Source organism: Mercenaria mercenaria, chromosome 17 (assembly GCF_021730395.1).
Source record: "Mercenaria mercenaria strain notata chromosome 17, MADL_Memer_1, whole genome shotgun sequence".
Lineage (NCBI taxonomy): Eukaryota > Metazoa > Mollusca > Bivalvia > Venerida > Veneridae > Mercenaria > Mercenaria mercenaria.
This window is the reverse complement of record NC_069377.1, coordinates 50,036,744-50,050,087: the sequence shown is the minus strand read 5'-3', so window position 1 is coordinate 50,050,087 and position 13,344 is coordinate 50,036,744. Positions and strand designations below refer to the sequence as shown.

Here is a 13,344-nt window from a genome sequence, read left to right as displayed (position 1 = left end):
CTGGGATCAAGCTTGCTACCTCTTCATTAACAGTCTTGTGTTCTACAAACTGGCTCAAAGTTTTATTATCAACTCATTCTGTATGCTGACTGTTGATTAAAACATACAGACTTGCTGCAATTTTTTTCAATAGAATGTACGTATAACAATACATGGGAAAAATAGGAGGAATGATTTTGTAAATCCCCCTTCAATTTACTTGATAAAAGATAAGTAATATTAATATAAGTAATCTTTATGTCAAAAAATTGTAATCTTAATTACAGTTAATGGAGTGGCAGAATATTGTAATTAATGGAGTGGCAGAATATTGTAATCTTAATTACAGTTAATGGAGTGGCAGACTATTGTAATCTTAATTACAGTTAATGGAGTGGCAGAATATTGTAATCTTAATTAATTACAGTTAAGCAAGTCAAAAAGTAACTATGTAACCTTTCAGGCCAATTCTATCGTTTTTGAAGAAACAAGATTTTTTATACATGCTTCATTATTCAAAAAAATATATTTCAAAACTTATGTGTCAATGATCTTTATAAAAAACCTTCACTGACTCAATAAAGCTACTTCAACCATTATGAAATAAAGGGAATGAACTCTTATTTTACTTGAAGAAAAAGTATTACTAAGTAATCTAATACTGTATGCCAAGTACTGATTAAAATACAGTGGACTCCTGAATACCGAACCTCCCAGAAACCAGAAACTTATGAAAAAAGACAATTTTCTCAGTCCTGATTTTTTTCCTTCTATTTTCTATATAGACAATACTTCTAAATACTGGAACTTCTAAATTCTGAACGTCAGAACTATTTTCAAACAATTTGCCTTATTTCAATACAATGGACTTTTAATTCTAATTGCAGTAACGTTAAAGCATGCATGAAGCTAATAAATTAATTAACCAGCATGAAGATTTAACTCCGGACAAAAATTTGATTTCATAATTATTCAAACAGATTCACTAACAGCCACAACTTCAAAATGGGAAGCTGGTTAGTGAAAAATGATAAAACCCTTTAAAATCAAGACATTTTACGAAATCTCCATCATATTCGTAATTAAAAATGACTGAGATACCGTGGAAACATTGTAAAACTGAACTGTCGTTACAGGACAAAATTAAAATAATTTGTGAGTGTGAACTTGCTCCAAATGACAGATTTGCTCAGCAGCTTACCCTGCTAAATTTCTATAATGAACTTGTCCATCTTTCAATTTGGACAGTACCATTAACTTACTGACTGAATGGCGAACAGTGCAGATCATGATCAGACGGGATGTGCAGGCTGATCATGATTTACACTGGTCGCAAAGGCAGAATCAATTGTGTCCAGCATGATAAGGGTTAAATTAAATGTACCTATAATAACCACACAATGTAAGAAGTGCATGTAAATTCCCCCTTCATTTTACTTTACTCAAAATAAGTACACTAAATGGCAGAAAATTGTAAAATGAATAACAGTTAATTGCATCAAAAAGTTTGGAAGATTTTATCAAACATGTCTCATTTACAAAAACAAATTATACTGAGTTCATGGACTTTTTCAATAAAATATGCATCAATATCTAAAGAAATCATTTACATTATGTAATATTTGTAAAATAAATTAAAAATAATAAAATTACTACTGAATTAAAGATAACCAAACAAGATAAAACTTATCTTAATGTAACAAAATTATGAAAATAATTAAACTCACCTGATGCCATAATGCAGGATGATTTTAATCAGTTTAAAATCAAAAAAATTACAATGACAATGTTTCAATGATCCTAATATAAAACTTTACTGTCCCAATAATTCTCCTTCAACCTTTTTTTTATCTAATGGCAAAACAACGCAAATTTCATATCTTTATTTCATAAAGGGAACAAACTCTTACTTCACTTAAAGAAGTATTGTAACAAAATATAACTATATGCACTCAGGCAAAATAAATCTGAAAATTAAGTTATTCATGAGGCCATTCTCTTGATAATAAGCTCCCTTTTTATAAAAATTACTGTACTTTCCACCATAAGAAAACTTGGCATTTAACAAAAGACAGATTTCAATGTACTGTCAAGGATACAGGAAGTACAAAACAGTTGCTAGATATTTCTGCAAGCATGGCAGTCAATGACAGATCAGCATATGCTCATTTCTAGAAATTCTGTCCCCTATACATTCAGAAAGCAACAGATGAGTAATACTACCGGTATATCATTTTGATCTGAAATGGGTATTGGTAAAACTGACTGGTACTTATAAAACAAGTTACTCCATATTTCTACTTCAATTGCCTATCAGTGCATTTCAGTTTGAATTTCTAAACAATTATTCCACAATTTCGACGAAAAATGTCATAGATATGTAGCATCCCTTAAAAAGTTGTATGCTGAAAATATTTTACCATTCCATCTGCCAAAAATTGTTTTCATCATTATTTTTTTAATTGTAGGGTTGTATTTTTTAATAAACAGTCAAATTTAATTAAAATATGTAAGACTAGATGCCCACCCTTTGACCCCTAGCTGTGACCTTGACCTCTAAGATAGGAAACTGGGTTTTGCACATGACACTCCGTCTCATTGAATTTAACACTCATGCCAAATATAAACAAGATTCCTCAATGCATGCCAATGTTACTGGTTGAACAAGATCTGACATGACAGTTTACCTCAAGCTGTGACCTTGACCTTGAGATAGGAACCTGAGGTTTGCGCACGACACTCTGTCTTACTGAGGTTAACATTCATGCCAAATATAAACAAGATTGCTCCATGTATGTCAAAGTTATGGTCGGGACAAACAAATCCGGATGCACGCACATACACTGAACCATCATTGTGACAACTATGTCGAGCTCACTGCCAGTGGGCTCGACAAAAAAAACAGTAATGCTCGGACACAAAGCCCACAACCTGATAAATGGCTTAAAAAGTTTTAGGAGTAAAAACATCCCATTCATTAGCCACCAACATCCATGACTACTATCATCGGCTAATAATAACTCATCAGCTGGAAAACATATGACTGTTTAGTAACACTGTGATCTTGAATATAGAAAATAATATGCTTCCGAAATGTTACATAAGTTTATCAGTCTGGTTAATGATTTACTGGAAACATTCAGGCACACAGATAATGAATGGTACCAAACAAGCTGCTTCACCAAACATTGTTGAAATAAAACAAAAGAATATCTTTTCTGTCATTTATACAGCCTAACTATGCAATAAGAGACAAAGTTTTACAATAATGCTTTTACTAAAAACTGTACTACATATATTCAACAGTCATTTTTATCATTGAAAAATAGTTTTCATGTTAAGATCAATTTCTTCTCTACTATGTAGAAATTGATTAAACTTCAGAATATACTAAAAAAATCTGGCAAATAAAAAAGATAGAATCAAGCACTTGTTTTCTTTGCTAAATGATTTGAGATGGCCTTAACTCTGCAATAAGTTATTTGAGTGGGCTTCACTAAGAATATCTGCAGAACTAGACTTTACATCAATCAATCCAGTATAGGTTCATTAAAATGTGGTGAAGGGAACTGGAGATGATGTCAAGACAAGCTAAATTCTGACCAACAGGTGAACATATACCAGTAATTGACAAAGGCAGAAGTAATGCCTCCCATACTTGGGAGACAAAATTTTATAGTCATTTCAGCATTAAAAAAAAGGAATAGTTCTCTTGATGACTATAACAACATATTCCAATGTTAATGAGCCGCACTTGTAATGGGTGTAATGGAAAAACAGAACAAATAGTGCACACAATTAGGCGCTACTACAAGGTATTGTAATTAACTGACCTTCAGGTAGGTGTTCCTGCAGGTATCTTACTGCAGTCTCTAGGTGCTCTCTGTCCTCTGATTCTAAAGTCAACTTTACTTTGTAGTAACTGTAACAATACAATCATTTGTAAGGCACTCAAAATCTTCATATAAAATTACATGGTTTTTGTCCAAGTTTTCATGGTTCAAACGCCAGTGATGAAATAATAAAATGAATAAGTCCTCTTTCAGCTATCATGGCCATAGATTATACCAGTATGTATTATAGGCCAAACCTGCTACAGGATCCAGGGACAAGTTCTCCCAAGAAAGTTTTTGTCTAGAACGCCTGTAGGGGTGTTTTTCCCCTTATCTAGAACAAAAAATATAATCCTGAAAATACCATTTCGGAAAATCATGTGCAGTCCTAGGAAAACAATGCTTATACAGAGCTATGCCAGTGAGCATCCAAACTTTGATATTCTGATACCAAACTGGTTTTCCCATTATCCCTAGCTAGACTTTAAACTAGACTTTTACTTTGACTAAAATGAATATTTTATTACAGAAATCAAGGTTTTTCTTCTGATTCAAAATCAAGATAACTTAAGATAACCAGGTGGGCCGGTGGTCTAGTGGTAACACACTTGACTGTCAATCCAGAAGTCCGGGTGTCTCCCACCTAACACTGGTTCTTCCCAGGAAAGACGGCTTGGCGTGTATCAGTGCTATACACCGGGCACATTAAGGAACCAGACTGTCTATTTGCAAAGAGCTAGGCTAAGTTAGCCGGACAAGTCTGTATCTAAAACAGATTTCTCTCTATCTGTTCTGGGGGCATTATCTCACTCTGTCCCTCTGGTCAGATTGCTCTGTGTCTGTACTAGTAGAGGATGAATTTCGCGCCTTGTGTGGCTGCGTTTGCTATATGTAAAGCGCCTTTGAACGTGTTTATCATGAGAAGGGCGCTATATAAATCTGGTATAATAATAATATAATAATAATAATAACTTAACTTCACTCATCCAACCTTAAGGATGCTATTTCAACAGTAACACTTGCTTTTAAAACAGAGAAAACCTTTCGAATGAGTTTTTAAATAAATGTTAGAGAACCTGAAGATCTGTTTATCACTATAAATTTTGAGTAACAAATTAAGATTCTTGTCCCTAAATTTACACCAAGAAACAAGAAAACCATATACATGTAAATTTAGTTAAACTGTATTTTAAAAAATTTCCTTTACTATTACTTTCTTTTTTACATCTTATAAAGTCAGAAACATTTTCCAGCCACATTTAGAATAAGCAGACAACAAAACAAGAAACTAGTATGAGTAAAACCTGTATATTTTAGGGTAAATGCATTAACAGCAGATACTTTTGCAAGGCTTAGTTTTCTATGTCTAAGTTCGGAATTGGTGGTCCTGATAGACTATTTACAATAAATAGCCTTCTTGTACAACATGATAGCATTGTCATAGTGTGACCTTGACCTTGGACCTAGAGGCCTGAGTTGTACACTCTGCAAGTCGTCCTGATGAGTTTAACAATTGATACTAGTTTTATGAAAATTTTCCCAGCAGATTACCTGACATGGAGTACACAAAAGTTACAAATGGACAATAGACAGATGAAATGACGGACATGCATGACTCCAATATAGCCCCATTCTTCGTGTCTGTGGATATGGTAAGTATTTTACAAGGAATCATTTTGACTTGGAACACTTAGATTTACTTACCTGTTGATGAAGTCTGGGTATGATCCTAAAGTAACTTGTCTCTTAAACAAAGTGTCGGCTTCATTTAACACAGGGGTTATAGAAATCTCATCCAACTGGATATATAACTCCTTTGTATGTATCTGAACATCTGGATTCCTAAAATGATCCTGTAATTGAAAGTGTGATTAAATGTTTTATGTATTATGTTCATATTTCTGGACTGATTTAGATTATGACAAACTGAAATGAACCCCGATTTGTTTAAATTACAAAAAGATTTAGTGTCTAATTTCAAGAAATACTTACAATCCATGGACAAAGATTAATGGTCAAACTTCCTGAGGACAAAGATATATGGTCTACCTTTGAGAAATACAAAGGATCCATAGTTAAACTTCAACAAACACTGACAATTTACTTTAAGAATCACAGAAGTTCACTGTCTGCCTTCAAGAAATAAAGCAAGTCCATGGTCTAAGTCACGAAAAAGAGAAGATATACTTTTAGAAAAACAGAAAATCCACCGTCTTATTTCAAGAAATACAGATAATATGGTTCAAGAATCCAACTTCAAGAAACATACATCACATAGAAGATATACTTCAAGAAATAAGGAAGACTCACTGCCTACCTTCAGGAAATGCAGAAGATGAACAGTCTAACATAAAAGGAATCAAGAAGTTATACTTCAAGAACCACTGAACCATGATCAAATTTCAAGAAAACAGTATACTGTGGAACCAAACCATTTATATTTGTGGTGGACTTATTTCAGTGTACTTCATGACTGAGTAAATTTATGAAATTAAATCCCAATGACCAAGTAAAAAAATCCCATTATTTTTATACTCCAAAATTGAAATCCACAGAAATATAGAAGATATACTTAAAGAAACACAAATGATCCACTGTCTAACCTTCAAGACACACAGAAGAGCCATGGTCTAGCTTCAAGAATCTTAGAGGATCGCCTGTCTACCTTCAACAGACATAGAAAATCCATGGTATAACTTTAAGAAACACAGAGAAACCATGGTATACATGTAGCTTATAAACAAATAGAATATTTACTTCAAGAAACACAAAAGAATGAAAGAAACACTGAGGATCAACTGACTACCTTCAAGAAAGCCAGAAGATCAAAGGTCAAACTTCAAGAAACACAGAAGATCCATTACCTACATTTAAAAAATGCAGACGATCCATGGTCTATCTACAATAAAACAGCAGCTCTGCATTTGAATTTAAAGAAGAAATGAAGATCCATTATTATGCATCAATAATAATAATAGAGACACAGAAAAAGATAGAGTTTGCACTTCTTCGTTAAGACTTACCTTTTGTGTTCTTTTTTTTTCATTCAGAAACTATTCATTGTTAGCCAAGCTGACAGACACTTTCTATATCAGAAACTACTTATGTATTAGTTATTGTACCTAAGTTACAACAGTGCACCTATACTACTTACTTTGAGCAAAGGAAAGGCATGTTCTAGTATTGAAGGCACCCCTGGAAACAGGTATGTATTTCTCACATTGACAAGTGGGTATCTGGTCCTCTTTCCTGTTGACTTGTCCTCCCCATACAGTAACTTGGCTGACTTTGGAACCTGATGTAGCAAAAAAACATTTAACTGAGAAAAAATTATGTTATTCCTTTTTTATTCCATATGTGGCATTCTGAGGCATATCCATAACAATGTCACATAATAAAGTGAAACATCAATCCCTCGAGTATCAATGGCTTGAGCATCCAGGCTCAACTGATCATGTAGTCCAAGCCTTATACTTTTCCTTATACTCACCTTATACTGCTTGAAAACCTGGAAAACTCCCAAACTATTTTTCTCATCCCTTTGCGACCTCTAGTGATCAGTGTCTTACTGTTTATGAATTCCTGGTATTCATTAATTCTCATATATCTGTTTAATTTATATAAGCAACAGCTTTTCAACTAACCAGAAAGGTTTTGCCAAGCTTAGCACCTTCGATCTTTTCAAAATGATATATTAAAGCAGGGCAGACTGATCATGATCTGCACTGGTCATAAGGCAGAACAAACGTGTCCAGCATGATAAGGGTTAAAGGTGAAGGAAGACCTAAGGTGTTACTGCAGGTGTTATTTCAGGTATGGACTTGCACCTGGATTCATCAGCCATCAGCAAGCCGGATTAATAGCTTCCACACATTACAACTAGTAGGGTTCAAATCCACAGAGGAGAAAGGCAAGTAAATAAAAGTAGGCAACCTGAATCCTTCAGCCAGAGTGGCTACTAAGTGTTCAATTACTATATTGGTATCAAATGAAGAATAAACAGTAAACATGTACTTTTGCCATTTTGAGCTTAGGAGAGTTGAGGTCATCAGTTCCAAAATATTTCTTACACAGTTCAACAAGATGTGGATTGGGTTCTATTGGTTCATCAAAAGCCTTTCCAACACCTGAAAAATAACTCTATTTGTTTTACCTTTAGCCTGCTGGTGTAAAGTTATTTGCCTTTGCAACCAGTGCAGGCCAAGATCAGCCTGCACGTCCGTGCAGGCTGATCATGGTCTGCACTGTTTGCTGTTCAGTCAGTGAATTTTCAGTGAACTCCCCTTCAAATGATAAATGGTATTGCCCAAATTGAATGATGGACCAGTCCATTATAGAAATTTAGCAGGGTAAGTGTTAAATATTCGTACATGTACATACTGTGAAGTCAATGTAATTCATGCTGGATTTCATTGTGCCTACAAAATATTTAAACTAGAATGCGTCTGTTGGACACAGGGTGTGCCCCCCACTGGTACATTTGTCACAAATAAGGGGCAATAATTCAAATGTTTGCAGTTTTAAGGAGGTATAGCCTCAACAAACATTTTATGAAAAGGATTCATTATTCTAGGCCCTATACTTTTTGAGCTATGAGCATCACAAACAAAAAACCCAATATTTTGGCTATTTCAAGGGCCATAACTCTGTAATAAGCGCTAAGATTCTCAAGAAGAATGCCAAGTGTGCAAGATCACATCATGGTAAAGACTCGAGCAAGGTTTCATGAATTTACATAAAAAACCTTTCAAGCTAGGCACATAATTAGGTGAAAATGTGCATTTTTTTACTATTTCAGGGGCCATAACTTTAAAAATAGGGAGTGGAGCCAGCTAAAAAATAGGAGGTGTGCAAGGTGTGCAAGTTTATATCATGATAAAGACTCATGCAAGTTTTCATCCATTTATATCATATACTTTTTAAGCTAGGCGTGTCACAAGGTGAAAATGTGCATTTTTACTGTTTTAGGGGCCATAACTCTAACAAGAGGGCCATGATGGCCCTATATCGCTCACCTGAATACCATCGCTTTAACCAAAAACAAAAAGAAAAAATTCTTACAAGGTACAGATATATCAAAATACAACTAAAAATTGGAGGTACCATCCATGTTGTACCACAGAAAAGAGGTCTCAGTTTTTCCCTACGGCCAAAAATAAACAAGAGGGCCATCATGGCCTTATATCGCTCACCTGTTATCATTGCACTTGAGGACAAGAAGGTCCTCAGAAAAAATATCTAAGTCCAAAGGACAGGAACAACAAAGGAAAGAAATTTAACCAAAAAGAAAAATCGGAGGTAACATCCATGTTGTACCACAGAAAAGTGGTCTTGGTTTTTCCCTACGGCCAATAATAAAAAAGTTACTAAAAATAGGCTATTTATAGTAACGTAAAAGGGAAGTAATTCAAAAGAAAATTATTGTAAGTTAACAAAAGAAGGATCTGCCAAACAAATCTGTTAACATAAATGAAATTTCAGATCAGTATCTTCATTAGTTACGGAGATATACCCATTCTAATTTCAAAAATAAAGGGAGGTAATCTGACATAAAATCAGTCCATAGTTATCTACCCTGGTTGGCTCGGTCCAACTAATGACAATAATGAAATTTCAAATAAGTCCTGTAAGTACTTACTGATATAAATCCATTTTGACTACAATCAGGGGAGGTAATCAGATATAAAATAACTCTGGAAACTACGAATGGATCTGATTTGTCATGGAATCCAAGATTTATTGTTGCTGAAGATATTTTGGAAGTTTGTATCAAATAAAACCATAAATGAAGTCTCTATATGGCTGCGAAAGCCAAAATAGCCAATTTTGGACATTTAAGGGGCCATAACTCTGGAACCCATGATGGAATCTGTCCAGTTTAAGAAAGGAACCAAGATCTTGTGGTGATACAAGTTGTGTGCAAGTTTGGTTAAAATCGAATCATAAATGAAGTTGCTATTGTGCAGACAAGGTCAAAATAGCTAATTTTGGCCCTTTCAGGGGCCATAACTCTGGAACCCATTAGGGGATCTGGCAGGTTCAACAAAGGAACTGAGATCTTATGGCAACACAAGTTTTGTGCAAGTTTGATTAAATTCCAATCATAAATGAAGCTGCTATTGTGCAGACAAGGTCAAAATAGCTAATTCTGGTCCTTTCAGGGGCCATAACTCTGGAACCCATAATGGAATCTGGCCAGTTCAAGAAAGGAAACAAGATCTTATGGTGATACAAGTTGTGTGCCAGTTTGGTAAAAATCAAATCATAAATAAAGCTGCTATTGTGCAGACAAGGTCAAAATAGCTGATTTTGGCCCTTTCAGGGACCATAACTCTGGAACCCATAATGGGATCTGGCCAGTTCAAGAAAGGAACCGAGATCTTATGGTGATACAAGTTGTGTGTAAGTTTGGTTAAAATAAAATTATAAATGAAACCACTATCGTGCAGACAAGAAATTGTTGACGGACACACGGACGGACGCACACACGACGGACGACGGACAAAGGGTGATCACAAAAGCTCACCTTGTCACTATGTGACAGGTGAGCTAAAAAGTTACTAAATAAGCTATTTATAGTAACATAAAAGGAAAGTAATAAAAACAAATATTGTAAGCGAACAAAAGGATCTGCCAAATAAAAACAACAGCATTGCAATGCAACGCAAATGCAGAGCAATATTCACATAAAACAAAGTCATATGACCTTTGACCCCTAAGTGTGACCTTGACATTGAATTTAGCCATCCAAAACATGTGCTCTGCACATCCTTTCAATGAGTGAACATTTGTGTCAGGTTTCTCTGAAATCCATCAAGGGGTTCAAGAGTTACAGAGCGGAAGGGAAATTGCTAACCAACACACAGACAGACAGACAGACACCGAGGCGATAACATAATACGTCCCTGCGGACGTATAAAAAAGAATCGAGATTTTATGGTGATACAAGTTGTGTGCAAGTTTGGTTAAAATCAAATCATAAATGAAGCTGCTATTGTGCAGACAAGGTCAAAATAGCCAATTTTGGCCCGTTCAGGAGCCATAACTCTGGAACCCATTATGGGATCTGGCCGGTTCAATAAAGGAACTGAGATCTTTTGGTGATATAAGTTTTGTGCAAGTTTGATTAAATTCAAATCATAAATGAAGCTGCTATTGTGCAGACAAGGTCAAAATAGCTAATTCCGGCCCTATCAGGAGCCATAACTCTGGAACCAATTACGGGATCTGGCCAGTTCAAGAAAGGAAAAAAGACCTTATGTTGACACAAGTTCTGTGCAAGTTTGGTTAAAATAAAATCATAAATGAAGCTGCTATTGTGCAGACAAGGTCAAAATAGCTAATTTTGACCCCTTCAGAGGCCGTAACTCTGGAACCCATATCGGAATCTTGCCAGTTCCAGAAAGGAACCAAGATCTTATCGTGATACAAATTGTGTGCAAGTTTGGTAAAAATCAAATCATAAATAAAGCTGCTATTGTGCAGACAAGGTCAAAATAGCTCATTTTGGGCCTTTCAGGGGCCATAACTCTGGAACCCATTATGGAATCTGGCCAGTTCAAGAAAGGAACCGTGATTTTATGGTGATATAAGTTGTGTGCAAGTTTGGTTAAAATAAATCATAAATGAAACCACTATCGTGCAGACAAGACATTGCTGACGAACGGACGGATGAAGGGTGATCACAAAAGCTCACCTTGTCACTATGTGACAGGTGAGCTAAAAATAGGGGGAGGAGGCAGACAAAAAATACTGTAGGAGGTACAAAAGTTCATATCATCATAAAGACTCATGCAAGGTTTAATCAATTTATATGTAATATGTTTTGAGTTAGGCGCGTCACAAGGTGAAAATGTGCATTTTTTACTATTTCAGGGGCCATAACTCTGGAAATAGAGGGCGGACCCAGATGAAAAATAGGAGGTGCGCAAGTTCATATCAGGATAAAGACTTATGCAAGGTTTAATCAATTTATACTAAATACTTCTTGAGCTAGGCGCGTCACAAGGTGAAAATGTGCATTTCTGACTATTTCAGGAGCCATAACTCTGGAAGAAACGGACGGGCCCAGATAAAAAATAGGAGGTGTGCAAATTCATATCGTTATTAAGACTCGTGCAAGGTTTCATGAATCTATATCAAATACTTTTTGAGCTAGGCGTGTCACAAGTGAAAATGTGCATTTTTGACTATTTCAGGGGCCATAACTCTGGAAATAGGGGGCGAAGCCAGATGAAAAATAGGAGGTGCGCAAGTTCATATCATGATAAAGACTCAAGCAAGGTTTCATCAATTTATATCAAATACTTTTTGAGCTAGGTGCATCACGAACTTCGGACGGACGGACACCCGCACATATCTATTCTTAAGTGGTATTTCCCAGCCAGCATAAGTGTTTTTTTCATTAAGTGGAAACCAACATTTTTCATATACGGAATGAAGGAAAATTAAATTCATAACCACCTAACCCTAATCCTTACACACCACTTAACCACTAGAGTCTGAATTGTTGTCCCGGACGGACACACAGATGGACGCACGCACGGACAAGACCAAATCTATATGCCCCCACCACTCATGGGAGAGCACAACAATCACCTGAAGTCCATGAACTGGTATGTCCAAGCAATAGTCATTTTAGCCAAATGATGAAACTTCAGGCCCATGAAATTAAATGATTTCTCAGCATATTTATTGCATAATGCATCTGATTTTGATAATGTATTTGCCATGTTTGTGACACTTTCCCCAAGTATCAAATCAAATTTAATCAGTCAGCTGTTAATGGAGAACTTTGTTTGCCAGTGTCTTGTTGGGTTTTAAGGTAGTGAACCCATAATAACATTCTACAGTTTATGTAATCTCCATATGCTATTTCGGCATCATCCAGATTTAACAGAAAGCTGTATTCAAGTTGAGCTTCAGTTGCAATAGGAGAATAGTGAATGGGTTAACGTGAATATGTAATTGCACATTGAAATTTCCTGACTGAATAGCGAAAAGTGCAGACCATGATCAGCCAGCACAGATCTTGGTCTGCACTGGTCGCAAAGGCTGAATCACTTGCCGCCAGCAGGCTAAAGGTTACATCACACAAACACAATTTACATCATATAGCAACTTTCACTCCATATGATCCTCCATAAACTACTGCAGGCAAAGGTGGGCACCTGAATTATACTACAAACATTCTGTAAGCCAATTGGATGTCCTCCTTACGAAAGAATTCTATATCCTGTGTGGGGTTTCAAACTGTTCCATAGTTTATGGCACCTATGCTGGTTCTACACATGAATTATTTAAACTGAATCATGAAATTGCATACTTTCATACTTGGCAAAATGGTCATATTGATACATTGCCAGGTTATTAAAATATCTAAAGAATGCCATTAGATTACTGTGAATACTTTTATGTCATAAATTACTGAGATCCGAAGGGTAATACTTTTGACTACTGACATGCAAGCCATTCATACATGACATCAGAAATGAAGTTCAAAGACTTATTCTAAAGTCTTGACTAAATTAGC

At 35.5% G+C, this 13,344-nt stretch overlaps 1 protein-coding gene across 1 annotated transcript in view; it reads right to left on the bottom strand.

Moving 5' to 3' along the window:
• LOC123536176 (FAD synthase-like) overlaps positions 1-13,344 on the bottom strand; it is a 56,828-nt gene that overhangs the window by 23,188 nt on the left and 20,296 nt on the right. The window contains exons 4-7 of the mRNA XM_045319121.2: positions 7,827-7,939; positions 6,967-7,107; positions 5,517-5,665; positions 3,813-3,901 (exon numbers count right to left, since the gene is read on the bottom strand). Coding sequence (XP_045175056.2) covers positions 3,813-3,901; positions 5,517-5,665; positions 6,967-7,107; positions 7,827-7,939 — 492 coding nt within the window. The remainder of the gene's footprint in view (positions 1-3,812; positions 3,902-5,516; positions 5,666-6,966; positions 7,108-7,826; positions 7,940-13,344) is intronic.